Raw genomic sequence first — 13,126 nt, 5'->3', positions numbered from 1 at the left:
AGTGATTATCAGGGCTCAAGGGGTTTGGAGATATGTGTGAAAAAGGAAGTGCATAGAACGAGGGAGGGCACTGGCTGGCTTATGTACTCAGCATCAAATAGATCAAGATACTCACATAGGGAATAGGCAAACAGGTAAATAGCCAAGATGGTGCCGCTATATTTAAGCGACAAATATGCAGATAGAATAAAAACAGTGTACACAAAGCAGAAAGATGAATACACAAAGACCGTACCGAACGAGACGCCAGACGTAGAAAACATACCATGCACCGTAGCCAGGTTACATCAACTATGATGTAGATATAAAACAAAAGAGCAGATTACTTTCAATAAATAACCCAAAAACACTGATACTGCGTTGTGTTGTGTTATACAGTTGCTAGAGAATACTTTCTCATGATGAGGGCGTCGACCTTCCCATTGTAATAGCCCTTTTCACGCTTCTCGATCGAGTAGCCTTCGTTCTGGTAGAACTTGATTGCCGCAGCGTTCGTGTGCGAGACTTCGAGGAAGCTGGTCTTGACTGTCGCGGACGCGGATGAGCGGAGCTTGGACTCGAGTTTCTACAGTACAATGTCAGTCTCGTCGGACGAGCGGAAGTCTCGGTGGACTGTCGTGAAGCGCAGTGCAGACTACTAACCTGGAGAAGGATGCGGCCGACGCCGGACCGGCGGCACTGCTCGGCCACGGCGAGGATCATGATGTGGCCGTGGCATATACGGCGGTCGGCGAGCGAGTGCACGAATCTGCCGCCGACGATGCCGACGATGGCGTCTGTAGAGGCGTGACGGGCAATCAGCATGCGGGATTCACGGGCGGTGATGAATTGGAGGAGGAACGAGTTGGAGTATGTGAGCGGGAGGTTATTGCTCTGTCAGGATATTAGTCTATTTCTTTCTTCTTCTGCTGGGGTTGATGGTGGCTTCAAGAAGTGCTGCTTACCAGGAACTGACGCACCGCATCGAGGTCGCGTGTGCAGAAAGAGTCGATGCGGATACGCAGGACGCGGGACCGCTGCTCGATCTCCTCGTCCGGCACGAGCGGGAGCAGCGGCAGGAAGACGGGCTGCTGCTGCTGTCTGCCTTCCATGGCTGTTGTGCTGCGTCGATGGTGAAGAGGCAGAGAAGGAGGCAGCAGCAGCCTAAATAAACCCGGGGCCTCAGCGAGATGATCTTCGGCCCGTTATCGATTGCCGACAGCCAGGCTTCCGAGCCGCCTTTTTGCCGATCCGCTGCTTTCCCCGCATCACGTGATTACCCGCAAACTCCCAACGGATCATCTTTTTTTTTTGCTCTCAGTGCTCTCGGAAGAAACCAGTCGAGCATCTGACGATGACCGCGCAGCTGTGTAAACGGTGCTCGGCCGCCGAGGCGGTTTTTGTCTCTCGCAAGGAGCCATTCTGCAGGTATCTACTCTTCCTCTTTCCTTGTGCAATTCCGTTCTAACAACATGACAATCAAAGGCCCTGCTTCGTGCGCTACATCCGCGGCAAAGAGCGCAAGCAGATGGCTCCCTACAAAGTAACCTACCCCCCGCGCTCCTCCTCGCCAACCCCGCCCGTGCGTCTACTTCTTGCGCTTTCTCTTGGCGCGTCGTCAGTTGCTCTGCTTGAGATGCTCGTCGAGCATCTGCGCGATCAGATTGAGACCCACCGCGGCGCAACCGGGTTCGCCGTCACCGCCGTGCACGTCGACTGCTCGTCCGTCAGTGCGTACTCGCGGTCTCCGGCAGCGGCGATTGACGAGCTCAGAGACAAGTTTGGCGACATCTGCACTTTTGATATCATCCCCCTAGACGACTTCTTGCTCAACAGCAGCGACGAGTTGGGCGTATTCTCGCACGGTCCTGATCTTGAATCGTACTCATTCACCTCTCCGGCCGCCGCCGACGACACAGAAGCGCTTCCGCATACAGTCAAATCCGATATCCTCGACAAAGTCCGCGACCGGACATCCAAACGCGATCTCCTCTCGACCATCATCAAAACGCTTGTCGTCTGCGCCGCTGTCAAACACGATTCGCCCACGCTCCTCTTTGGCGACACAATGTCCCGTCTGGCCGAGCGCGTCCTCAGTCTAACCGCCAAAGGCCGCGGCGCCTCGATCCCCGCTTCCATAAGCGACAACTACTCCATCAGTGAATCCGTCGTGCAGCTCTTCCCGATGCGTGAGATCATGCGCGCCGAAGCGGGCGAGTATGCGGCGATGCAGGGGTTTGCAGAGTACATTATCAAACCGGCCGTCACGCCGGCTGCGGTTCTTCGCATGATGACGATCGACGATTTGCTCGTCAACTATTTCCGCGAGATCGAGGCCGGGTTCCCGAGTATTGTCTCGACCGTGGTGCGCACCGCGGATAAGTTGAAAGACACGACGGCCGAGATGGATATGGCTTGTGCTATCTGCGGTGTAAAGTGCGCGTCTGAGCCGGAGAAGTGGCTGCAGAATATTACTGTCAATACTTCAGCTGTCGAGAATCCCCAAGAACCCTCGGACAGCGACACACTTACCAAGGACAAAGACATTTTGTGCTACGGGTGTCTGGTGGCTACAAAATCTGCATCATTTACGTGGCCCTGTCCGCCGCGGAGTACCAAAGAAGAAATCATAAGTCAATATGAATTATAAACAACACCTTCAGGACGAAGTGAACACAACACCAATCCTATCGCCTCACTCCAGTCTCAACATCATAATCACCACCCTCAACATTCCGCATTCCGCTTTGCTGCGCGTTCGTGCCACTACTCCCACCGCCGTTGTCACGGTCTCCCGATCCCCAGCCGAACCAACTAGAGGATTGGGGCTGCGCGGTGTTAGTGGATTCCGGATTGGTCGATGAGCCGACTGGAGCCGTCGTGTTCGGACGCTGGAAAGAGTTCGGATTAGCAGGCGGCCTTGCTTGATTAGGAGCAGGGGTGGGTGCGTTACCATGCTATAATGTCGCATTATCCTAGGCGTTAGAATTTCTCTACAATTTTTTTTCTCAGTCAATAGAAAAACACTAGTAGCTCACCTTTAAATTATGCTGTCCGACCTTTCGAAGATGCTTCTCTAGTAAGAGCGAGTTTCGACTATTAGCTTTATAAAGCACGTTCACGACGTCGCCGACGATCGGGACAAGGCCGAACGCAAAGTCGAGCATGACGTTGCCAATCATCTGCGAGTAGAGCGCGGTCGGCAGGCCGCCGTCGATCTGGTTCGCAAGGCGCACGACTTGGTAGGAGAGGTAGCAGGCTATGATGTCGCCGATTCTTTGGGAGGAAGAGGTGAGCTGTTGTTAGTTTTGTAACGAGTTGTGGGTTGGAGGTTAGAACATACCCAGGTATAAAGCCTATAACAGCACTCCATCTACACAGCACGTTAGTCCCGACCCCGAGATACACCAAACAATAACCAGCAAGAGTAGTTGCATGAAAGCATAACGCACCCAATCCCCAGTCCGCAGCAGCACATCCCAAGACTCATATCGAGATAATACGATCTCCTCTTGACCCTCGTCAGGACCTTTGCGTCGTTGTCCGAGATCCCAGCCGGAGGCGGCCGTCTGCGCTTCTTTTGCTTCCGATTTTTGTTGGCCGCCATGTCTTCCATCGGGACCTACTAAAGCGCATTAGAAGCCTGGCTAAAAATGAACATGGACCAAAGACGAGCGCACCTCTTCAAAGTAGGGATCCTCGGTGCCGAACGCGTTGTTGACCGATTCCTGGAAGAACCGGCGCGCAATATACTTTCCAATAAAAGACGACATATTTCCAAACTATCAACAGCTATCCAAAAAGTAATAACAGCAACCTCAAGCAAGTTGACTCGAGAAACTTGTGCGGGAAGTAGATGCACAAAAGGGAGGTGACGAGGGCAGTCGAGCGTGCGGCCCTGTTTTAGGATTTCTCGGCGCCGCTGTTGATCACTGGGCCCGCGCCCATCGCGATGAGCTGCCGATGATGTCATCGACCTGTTCCGGCCAGCCTGCTTTCCTGCCTCCCTTTCGCTGCCGGTTCGCCTTTGTTCTGGAGGCTCGAGAAGGTCGTTCAACGGTTCTATTCATCGTTCTACTAGCTTGAAGACGACGACAGAACAACGGTGGGTGGTTCGTCGTTCGCAGCCAGAAAAGGCAGCTGCTCGCAGATCAGCACCGTTCGCACGAGCTTCCTGACTTGTTTCTAGAAGTCTGCGGCCAAGTCTAAGCCACCCTCCTTCTTATCGCTGCTCTCTGCTCTGCTACTCCTCGTTCTGAGTTGCCAAAACATCCCCTGCTCGGCTTCTCTGGTCTAAACCTCTGCATGTCTTAGCTAATAATGTACACATATATTCATATACCTACTCCCACTCGCATCTTCCACTACGCCCACAACTCTTTATATTGATGTTCAATGATGATGTATTTTTTTTTCTTTTCCGGTTTTACAACACGGTGCCGCTCGGCGCGCGCTCTCTACAGTCACTAACAAAGATATACAGCAACTCTGCCCACGACTAACTAAGACTAACTAAGACTACGAACGTGGGCAGGAAAGACAGAAAAAAATCGAGCGCGCATGATATCTGTTGATGAAGACATCAGCGGCTGGTGCCAGGATCGGGAAGAATGCTATTACGCATACTCGTGAACTTGAGTTATGTGGGACTCTGCAACCGCGCTTGTACCAAACTGCGGGCTCCCGTTGTCGCCATACCCACTAAGACCCGACTTCACCCAAAGGCATTCCAGAACTGCCTCCGTATTGGGGATTGTGCCATCGTTGTCGCCTTATCCGCTCATCTTGCGTCCTCGAAGGGTTTTCTGCAGCTGCAGTCCACAGACTCTCCTCCTCAGCAAGACCGTTGATCGCGCGGACTCTCTTCACTACCGCCGCCTCTGACTCCTTGCGAACGGCGCAGCTTATCAGCTTGCATATCTCCGAGATGCCACAACGTGGACGTTTTTAATCCGATAGAGAAACCTGGCCAAAGAAGAATCTCATCAGATTGACCGCCCCGACCAACGGCGCCTGTATAGAACGTAAGGCGCGTTAGGGGCGGCCGCGCAGAGGTACCCGAGCCGGCAAGGGAATAGGCTCCTGAGCACGCATGCTCACTCATGCTCACTCGGTATCTGCGCGTGCGGAAAGTATGCCAAACTCCTAGGGGTGCTGCGAGGCCCGGCCAGAACGTGTCTCTCCCATACAAGCTCGAGATCTGTCTGGCGGCCGTGGTGAGTGAAGCAAGCGCGTCAGCTGCAAGACATGACAAGGCTCTCTCCCGATCGACCCTCAGGTGCAGCTGTTCAAAAGTGTCATGTTGCTGACAGGCATATGTAGCTCTGTCTCACTGATCGCACTTGCTTCCCCCTAGAGTCGACTGACTTCTTCGCCTAACGACATCCGCGAGTGTCGTCGGCGGTCAAGACATCTCAAAGATGCCTGTGCAGCGGGGTGCGCTGTAGTGTGTGCGCGGGTCTATAATCCTACTGTTAGCCAAGTGCACCGTATCGACTGTCAACCTACTCACTCTATTTTGCCGTGAGTAAACCAAGAGAGTTTTCAAGCCGTGCCGTAGGATGATCCTCAGATCCATCACTAGGCCGCTTCGCGGGACGACGGGGTGGAGCAGCCGGCGGTCGTGTCTGTCGAGTATCGGGCGTCGGGGGTACCTAAATAGAAAGAAGAACAAGCCAAGCAACCCCAGCTGTATAGAGAGCCTCTGGAACGCTCTCTATACAGGCAGGATTGCTCTGGGAATCACGCGCATGTCGAGCGGGGAGTGCGGGGGTGTAAGTTCCGTTACGGGGTATTGGGTATATCAAAGACAGAAGAAGAAATATTTACCAGTCTGATTCAAGATCAACAGCAGCAGCTGAAACGTTGGTGGGTTTGTTATCCGGGCTTTGCAAACAGAGCATGTGTGTAGCGGGTTAGAAAGAACAGGGAAGCAGCTTAGCTTTCACAGAGGAAAATGAACAGAAACAACAGAAGCGCGCGAGATAGCAGACGTCGCAGCCGATCTGTTGCTGGAAAACAGATCGGACTGGGCAGGGGGGAGGGGGGGAGATCAAGAGAAGTGATGAGGGAAGGAAAGAAGAGAAGGAGAAAGAGAGGAGAAACAGGCGGGCGCGCTGAAAAACAGCGGATTCCAGTTCAGGCGGATTCAGCGTGAGTAGTATGCTGGTGGTTCCCGATCAGGACGAACGTAAACATAAACAATAGCGCACGAGCCATTCTATTGTTTTCTGCCTACGAATTAGATAATTTATCTGGAAGTCTATTTTCCTCGTCCTCTGCAAAGTCGGTGGGTGGTGATGATTTTTGTCGTATCAGAGTAGAATACGTGTGGTTGAATCGTCTGTCTGGCTCTTCGAGCTCGCGCGCTTGATATTTGACGACCTCGTAGAGCTGGTCTCATACCTAAGCTCCCAACCCTGCATGACCTTCCTTTCATGTTCTACTACGTCTCAATTGTCAGTATCATGAGAACGGTTTATTTTTTTTCTTCCTTGGGTTTACCATACGAAACCGCTTCGCGCGCTCTCCTCTCTTCCGTCAGTCACTATTCCAAAAACAGCATCTCTATACACGGCCTAGAAACATCCTCACAGAGAAAGATTCACAGCGTAAACAGGAAAGATAGAACAGAAAAGCACACACAAAGCGGCTGGTTCCAGGATCAGGGAGAATGCGTTACGCAGACTCTAGAATTCAGAATCCTAGAGTTCTGTGGGACTCTGCGACCACGCCTGTCGTTAAACAAGCGTGTTCTCAATGCCGCCATACCCACTAAGACTCGACTTCGCCCAAAGGCAGTCCGAAGACTACCTCCGTATTGATGGTTTGTCTGCTGTTGTCGCATAATCTTCTGGTCTTGTCATCGGAGGGCTTGTTAAAGCAGACTTCCCTCGTCGACAAGACCTTTGGTCGCGCGGACTCTCTTCACTACCGTCGCCTACGACTCCATGCGACGGCGCAGCTTACCAGCCGCTCGTTTCGGAGACTGCGACAACGTCAGGCGTTTTGAATCCAATGAGCAACCTGGCTAAAGAAGAATCTCATCAGATTAACCGCCCTGACCAACCGCGCCCGTCGTGACAGATGTCTTGACAACACGCGGAAGGGTCGGCCACGCAGAGGTGCCGAGCCGGCAAAGGAATGTCTCTCTGAGCATGTATAGGCTGAGCATAGTGCGTATGCTAGCTGATGGCTGCTCACTCGGTGCATGCGCTGTTTGCGGAAGGTTGTCAGGCTCTTGGGATGCTGCAGGCCAGCCACCCGTACACTTCTCTCCCGTGTAGCTCGAGAGCTGGGTGGGTACCATGAACCAAGCGCGATAGCTGCAGGCCATGACGAGACTCTCTCCCGACCAGTCCGCGGGCCAGAGGATTGAGAATGTCATGCTGCCGACAGGTGTGTATCCTGTACTGGTCGCGCTTGCTTCCCCCAAGAGTTGACTGACGACTTCACCTAGCGACATCCGCGATCGTAGGTTGGGGAGACGCCCTCGGGCGTTTTGCAGCGGAGTACGAGCTGGAGGACGCTCACGTCTGTGTTATATCTGTTAGCTGAGAGTTCTGTTACATTATATAGCTGTGCTTACTATTATTGCCGTGTGTATAGAGAGGTTGCAAGCAAAACCAGTTGGATGATTCGCAGAACAACTACTAGGCCGCCCTTCCGGTGACGGAGCAACAACCGGTCGTATCGTATCGTATCGTGCGTATGTCTCGCGCTCGCGACACCTGGACCAGACAAAGAACCGAAAAAATCCAATTGCATGGGTGAAGCTTGAGTCATTTTTCATATGGGTGGGTTACTTTGGGCGTTAGAAGATCAGACTTACCAGAGAACATGAACAGGAACAAAAGTGCTAGTGAGAAGCAGCGGCAGGCGATGTCGTGGTCGATATATTGCTGGGAAATACATCAGAGCAAAGGGATGGGATCAAAAATGATATCAGATAGAAGAATAGAAGAGATTCAAGAGGAGAAAGAGGCGAGCGCGCAGAAGTGGGCGGACTTTAAGTCAGGCGGGCGCGTGTTAGAATGATGGGGTTTCTCGATCTGGCCGGAAGTAAACATACACCTGACGCGTAGGCCGCTTCGCGATCTTCTACACTTTGAGATAAACTATTACAATAAACAGGCTTCTTTTGTTCAATTTCTTAATCACTCGAACGAATACTGCTTGAGAGAGGCAGTCGCATGACACTTGATCTGTATCGATATACTCAAACCGTAGGAAACGATCAAAAGCGCAGGAAGCACTGTTTAAGATGGACAATATACAACATAAATCTCTACTGAAATGCGTTTTTACGATTTAAAAGGAGGCTTAGATAAACTGCCATAATGTAAAGATATATCGCTATTTATGAGAATCGTTTCTGGTGAGGAGTAATATTTTTAAGAAATGAGTAAGCATTCATACGTATCAGGCATCTGGTTACGTTGACAGACCTGGAGGGTCCAGACCTGGAAGCAGACTTAAAACGATCGCGCCCTTCACGCCACGTAGCTGATATTCATCTGCAGTCTTCACCGCGTTGCAACTACCAGTTCACGAAAATTCGCGGGACTGCGCGTACAGCTAGTGGGGAGGGGCTTCCACATCCGAGCAGCTGATGCTGTGCATTTTATTTATCGCAGGCGCCGTTCGCATCGCCCATGACGCAGAAGCGCGGGTCGCGGAGCGGCCGGCGATAATGTGGATAGCGGACTTTGGGAAAACCATACTCAAGCAATCATGCACAACTGGGCTTGGACTTGGCTGTTTTTGTGTCTTCCAGAGATAGCAGCGACCGACACAAGAATTGTGATAGGGAAGGGGCAGGAGGCATGCGCCCTGTTTCTTCCTACTGAAGCCAGCCGCGCAGTTTTGCAATCGTGACCTCCGTCTGACGGAAATCGGCTTGAGAACAATCTGAATGTTTTCTACTAGCTCGCTTTTTATACTGTCTGTCTATTAGATCGTCCTGTTTACTGTATTTTAATGTACTGCCCAACTACTAGTGTTAAATACTGAGAGAATGAAAACGGTTTATTTTTTTTTCTTTCTGGGTTTTACAATACGGTACCGCTCCGCGCGTGTTCTCCTATCCTGTCTGTTACTAAATAGTAACCCCGTCACTGCTAAGACAGACCTTCACGAGAAAGTCGACAGCATAGACAGGAAAGACAGAACAGGCAGAGCACGCGTGGAGCGGCTGGCGCCAGGATCGGGAAGAATGCGTTACGCATACTCTAGAATTCAAAATCCTAGAGTTATGTGGGACTCTGCGACCATCTCTCAATGGTCGCCATACCCACTAAGACCCGACTTCAACCAAAGGCAGCCCAAGGGCTACCCCCGTATTGATGGTTTGTCAGCGTTGTCGCATGATCCGCCCGTCTTGCCTCCGAGGGCTCTGTGGCCGCAGAGCCCATCTTCGCCAAGACGGTTGGTCGCGCGGACTCTCGTCAACTCCGTCGCTACCGGCCCCGTGCGACGGCACGGCCTACCGGTGCGCGTGTTTCAGAGACGCGACAACATAGACGTTTTAAATCCGATGAGCAACCTGGCTAAAGAAGAATCTCATCAGATCGACCGCCCTGGTCACCAGCGCCCATGACCTGAAGGGCGCTGAGGGCGGTCATGCAGCGTACCGAGCCGGCAAAGGAGTATCTCCCTGAGCATATGCATGCTCACCCGGCATCTGCGTGCGGACGTTGTCATGCTGCTAGGGCTGCTGCAAGGCGACACCAGAGCATCAACTCCCAAGCTCGAAAGCTGTCTGGCGGCCATGGTGCACGAAGCACCGAGCAAGCGCGACCGGTGCAAGACAGAGACAGGACAAGACTCTCCCCTGGCCAGCCGGTGGTCAAGGGCCTGCAAGTCTTCCGATCGACAGGCGGTCGCCAGTCTGCTTGACATGTGCTCTCGCAAGAGCCGGCTTCGCTCCTCTGTCCCTCGCGTGAGCGGCACAACGCCACTTCATAGGAGAGTGCTACCGCGAACGGCATAGGCTGCTCTCTGGCGTCCCCGCGGAGGTCTGCCACAGAATACTACCTGGTGCATCATCGGCGACTCTCTGCATGAGAATGCTACCTCTGGAGGTATCTGCTATTCTCAGAGAGTCTACCTAGCGTGGTATATGCTACCCTGTGGCAGGTCCGCGGGGTACCACGCACACGAGAGAGGAGAGGATCGAAGCCCATGTTTCAGTACCGGCCGGAACTGCGATAATGTCCTAGAGATGAGATCCTCAGTCAGCGTTTAAGAGTCAAGATCATGATGCGAAAGAAACTCATCGCTCATAGGAAGGTCCTAGAGAGAAAGGGTCCGGACTCTGTCTTGCTGATCGCGCTTGCTTTCCCTAGAGTCGAGTGACTACGGCATCAACGGCATCCGCGGTGATCGTTGATGGTGGAGACGGCTTTGGGAACCTCTTCGGTATGCCAAAGGCGCCTTTGCAGCAGGGCACACAGGGAGGTTGCGCGCATCTGTATGATTGCTGTTAGCTGAGGGTGCTAGATTGACTGTATAACTGTACTGACTGTTTTTGCCGTGATTCTGGGAGAGATCGTTGGACGACGCGCCGGGGCAGCCGCCATCGTATCATCTGCCCGGGTACCTAGAAAGAGCCAAACAAACCAGGCCATATAGAAAGACTCACTCAGAGCGCGATCCATACGGCTAGGATTGTTTGGTGGGTTAGCAGGCAGCTAAAGCTGTACACACAACGCAAAACATATTCCAAAACTTATGCCCAGCAATCCGCTGATCCATCTCTGTCAGAGTCGGTACTTCTTCACAGAGATGGGGGGCAGGCATTCTACGGCAGCTAAAGCTGTACACACAACGCAAGATTTCCAAAAACAGCATAGATGCTTTATAAATAGTGCACGCAGCAGTCGATCCATTCTGTCAGAGTCGATACTTCTTCACAGAGACGATCGGACTGCTGGGGGGGTTCATTCATGACACCTAAGTGTATCGGGGAAGGAAAAAGAGAAGGGAAAAGAGGAGAAAGTGGCGAGCGCGCTGAAAAGTGCGGATTGCAGTTCAGGCGGGCGCGTGACTATGTTGCTGGTTCCCGATCTGTAAAAAGCTTAACGCGTAACTAACGCGCTGCCCGTCTCCTAATTTTGTGTTGTACAGAGCTCTTAAATATACCAAGAGAGTCATACTCGTCCGCCGGATAGCTAAGTGCGACTCAGACGAGCCATATAAGCAATTGTCCAACAGAAACGAGCTCGAGGTGAAGAAATAGAGAAGACGTTTGCTACAGAAAAGGTAGCTGCATTGGCAGGGAAAGAGCGCATGCGAGCTGGTGAGGTCTCTCCGCCGAATAGGTTGACTTTGTGAACGCCCTCTTGTCTACTGCGGATCAGTACCACAGTATATTATTCAGCAAAAGAAAGGATTGGAATGCTTTTTGATGTCTTTATTGAAATATAGAGCTGCGCAAAACAGAACAAAACAGCGTGCAAAGTGGATAAATCAAACTAAACCAAAGAAATAATGAAACGTTGCCTTTTTTCCAAAAGGATGTCATGTAGTTGTATATATTTGTATGTATTTTAAGCATCTAGTGAAGTTCGCAGAGAAATTAGATCTTGGAAACAGAGTCGAACGAGCGCTCGGTACCAAAGAGCGCAGAAGGCTTCTCCTCCTGCTCCTCAGCAGCCATGGTCGGGTTCGAGTTATCCTTCTCGAAGGACTTCATAGGACTAAGTCCCCAGCTGTCGAGCAGACGCTTATCTTCGTCCCAGCCCGAGCAGTCGGTGGTGAGCATCTTCTCGCCGGTGAAGACGGCGTTCGCGCCCGCCATGAAGCAGAGGCCCTGCTTCTCGTCGTCGAGAGTGATGCGTCCGGCCGCGAGGCGGATGACGGACTTTGGCATGACGATGCGAGCGGTTGCGATCGTGCGCAGGACGGACTTGAACTCGATCGGCTTGTTATCGCCGAGCGGGGTTCCGGGAATGGGCACGAGGGTGTTGATCGGCACGGATTCGGGGTGGCTAGGAAGGGTCGAGAGAGTGTAGAGCAGACCGATGTGGTCCTCTTTCGCCTCGCCGAGGCCGAGGATACCGCCCGAGCAGACGCTGAGACCGGCCTGGTCGACGTTCGAGATGGTGTTGAGGCGCTCGTCGTACGTACGCGTGGTGATAACGGACGGGTAGAACTCACGCGAGGTGTCGACGTTGTGGTTGTACGCCGTCAGGCCAGCGTCCTTGAGCTCGCGCGCCTGAGCGTCGGTGACCATGCCGAGCGTGACGCAGACCTCCATGCCCATGCCGCGCACTTCGGTGATCATCTCCTTGATGTCGCGGAGGCCCGACTTACGACCGTGCATGTCGCGCCAGGCGGCGCCCATGCAGAACCGGGTCGATCCGTTGTCGCGCGCTTCGCGGGCGGCTCTGAGCACGCTGCCGAGGGTGACGAGCTTGGAGGCCTTGAGACCGGTCTTGTGTCGCGAGGATTGCGCGCAGTATGAGCAGTCTTCTGTGCATCCTCCGGTCTTGATGCTGAGAAGTGTGCAGAGCTGGATCTTGGACGGGTCGTGGAACTTGCGATGGACGGTGCTCTAGATGGAAAGAAGTAATCTGTTAGGTACAGCATTGGATTGAGAGATGCAGCGAGTGGGGTTGCATACGGCGTGATAGACAAGGTCCATCAAGGGAGTCTCGTAGATCTCCTGGATCTCCTCTCGAGTCCATGTGTTTCTGGGTCCAGAGGCTTTGAGTGCGCGCTCGAGAACAGTCTCGTTGCTTGGAGTGGGGGTGGGCTGATGATCTTCGGGCACGGCGACGGCGGCAAGGTTCTGGCTCGCGTCGCTCTTGAAGGTCGCTTTGGCGGTGATAGAGAGGGTGGATCGAGCAAAGTAGCTGCTGCGCGAGAGAGATGCGCGGGAAATGCCGTAGATGGCGGAGTGAGGGAGCGAGGCCATGGTTGATGACGACGAGAGAGGGGATATCAAGAGATGGGAAGTGACGGGTATATGCGACCAAAGGCGTGTAATGAGCGCTATCGTTCAGGCCAGGAGCCGAACAGTGCCGATATTTGCTAACTGGGTAATTGAGACCTGGAGACGTCTAAGCAACGGCCAAACAGAACCTCGGACAGATCAAGAGAAGATCGAGAGATGATAGAGATCAGACATGTAGAAGAGCCGAAG

General features: G+C 52.9%; 5 protein-coding genes across 5 annotated transcripts; 2 read left to right on the top strand and 3 right to left on the bottom strand.

Annotated features, from left to right (window-relative positions):
• Positions 1 to 248: 248 nt before the first annotated feature.
• On the bottom strand, positions 249 to 1,290 carry BZA70DRAFT_20216 (ribosomal protein-alanine acetyltransferase RimI-like protein). Its single transcript, XM_064910136.1, has 3 exons — positions 945 to 1,290; positions 643 to 873; positions 249 to 565 (listed from the first exon to the last, which is right to left on the bottom strand). Exons 1-3 carry the CDS (start codon positions 1,089 to 1,091, stop codon positions 371 to 373), a joined length of 573 nt encoding a protein of 190 aa, XP_064770644.1. The 5' UTR covers positions 1,092 to 1,290; the 3' UTR covers positions 249 to 370.
• Positions 1,291 to 1,297: 7 nt separating this feature from the next.
• Positions 1,298 to 3,040, top strand: BZA70DRAFT_271771 (uncharacterized protein). Its single transcript, XM_064911535.1, has 3 exons — positions 1,298 to 1,405; positions 1,463 to 2,870; positions 2,933 to 3,040. Exons 1-2 carry the CDS (start codon positions 1,334 to 1,336, stop codon positions 2,627 to 2,629), a joined length of 1,239 nt encoding a protein of 412 aa, XP_064770643.1. The 5' UTR covers positions 1,298 to 1,333; the 3' UTR covers positions 2,630 to 2,870; positions 2,933 to 3,040.
• On the bottom strand, positions 2,667 to 3,752 carry BZA70DRAFT_286963 (uncharacterized protein; the record flags this gene model as incomplete). Its single annotated transcript, XM_064913912.1, has 5 exons — positions 2,667 to 2,936; positions 3,018 to 3,255; positions 3,323 to 3,352; positions 3,432 to 3,601; positions 3,660 to 3,752. 5 exons carry the CDS (start codon positions 3,750 to 3,752, stop codon positions 2,667 to 2,669), a joined length of 801 nt encoding a protein of 266 aa, XP_064770642.1.
• Positions 3,753 to 9,193: 5,441 nt separating this feature from the next.
• BZA70DRAFT_286962 (uncharacterized protein) lies at positions 9,194 to 10,369 on the top strand (the record flags this gene model as incomplete). The annotated part of the gene is made up of 4 exons (XM_064913911.1): positions 9,194 to 9,560; positions 9,690 to 9,919; positions 9,971 to 10,061; positions 10,326 to 10,369. 4 exons carry the CDS (start codon positions 9,194 to 9,196, stop codon positions 10,367 to 10,369), a joined length of 732 nt encoding a protein of 243 aa, XP_064770641.1.
• A 1,008-nt stretch (positions 10,370 to 11,377) lies between these two features.
• BZA70DRAFT_292952 (biotin synthase) lies at positions 11,378 to 13,126 on the bottom strand. Its single transcript, XM_064914395.1, has 2 exons — positions 12,605 to 13,126; positions 11,378 to 12,535 (listed from the first exon to the last, which is right to left on the bottom strand). The coding sequence occupies exons 1-2, from the start codon at positions 12,896 to 12,898 to the stop codon at positions 11,558 to 11,560; spliced, it is 1,272 nt and encodes a 423-aa protein (XP_064770640.1). The 5' UTR covers positions 12,899 to 13,126; the 3' UTR covers positions 11,378 to 11,557.

Source organism: Myxozyma melibiosi, assembly GCF_037950935.1.
Source record: "Myxozyma melibiosi strain Phaff 52-87 chromosome Unknown BZA70scaffold_1, whole genome shotgun sequence".
Taxonomy (NCBI): Eukaryota; Fungi; Ascomycota; class Lipomycetes; order Lipomycetales; family Lipomycetaceae; genus Myxozyma; species Myxozyma melibiosi.
This window is presented reverse-complemented; position numbering and strand designations above follow the sequence as displayed.

Coding starts and splice junctions, on each gene's coding strand:
- BZA70DRAFT_20216 (XM_064910136.1), bottom strand. CDS start 1,091: ATGGAAGGCAGACAGCAGCAGCAGCCCGTCTTCCTGCCGCTGCTCCCG. Junction 874..944: donor ATGCGGTGCGTCAGTTCCTG/GTAAGCAGCACT, acceptor ATATCCTGACAG/AGCAATAACCTCCCGCTCAC. Junction 566..642: donor TCGGCCGCATCCTTCTCCAG/GTTAGTAGTCTG, acceptor ATTGTACTGTAG/AAACTCGAGTCCAAGCTCCG.
- BZA70DRAFT_271771 (XM_064911535.1), top strand. CDS start 1,334: ATGACCGCGCAGCTGTGTAAACGGTGCTCGGCCGCCGAGGCGGTTTTT. Junction 1,406..1,462: donor CTCGCAAGGAGCCATTCTGC/AGGTATCTACTC, acceptor CATGACAATCAA/AGGCCCTGCTTCGTGCGCTA.
- BZA70DRAFT_292952 (XM_064914395.1), bottom strand. CDS start 12,898: ATGGCCTCGCTCCCTCACTCCGCCATCTACGGCATTTCCCGCGCATCT. Junction 12,536..12,604: donor TGGACCTTGTCTATCACGCC/GTATGCAACCCC, acceptor CTTTCCATCTAG/AGCACCGTCCATCGCAAGTT.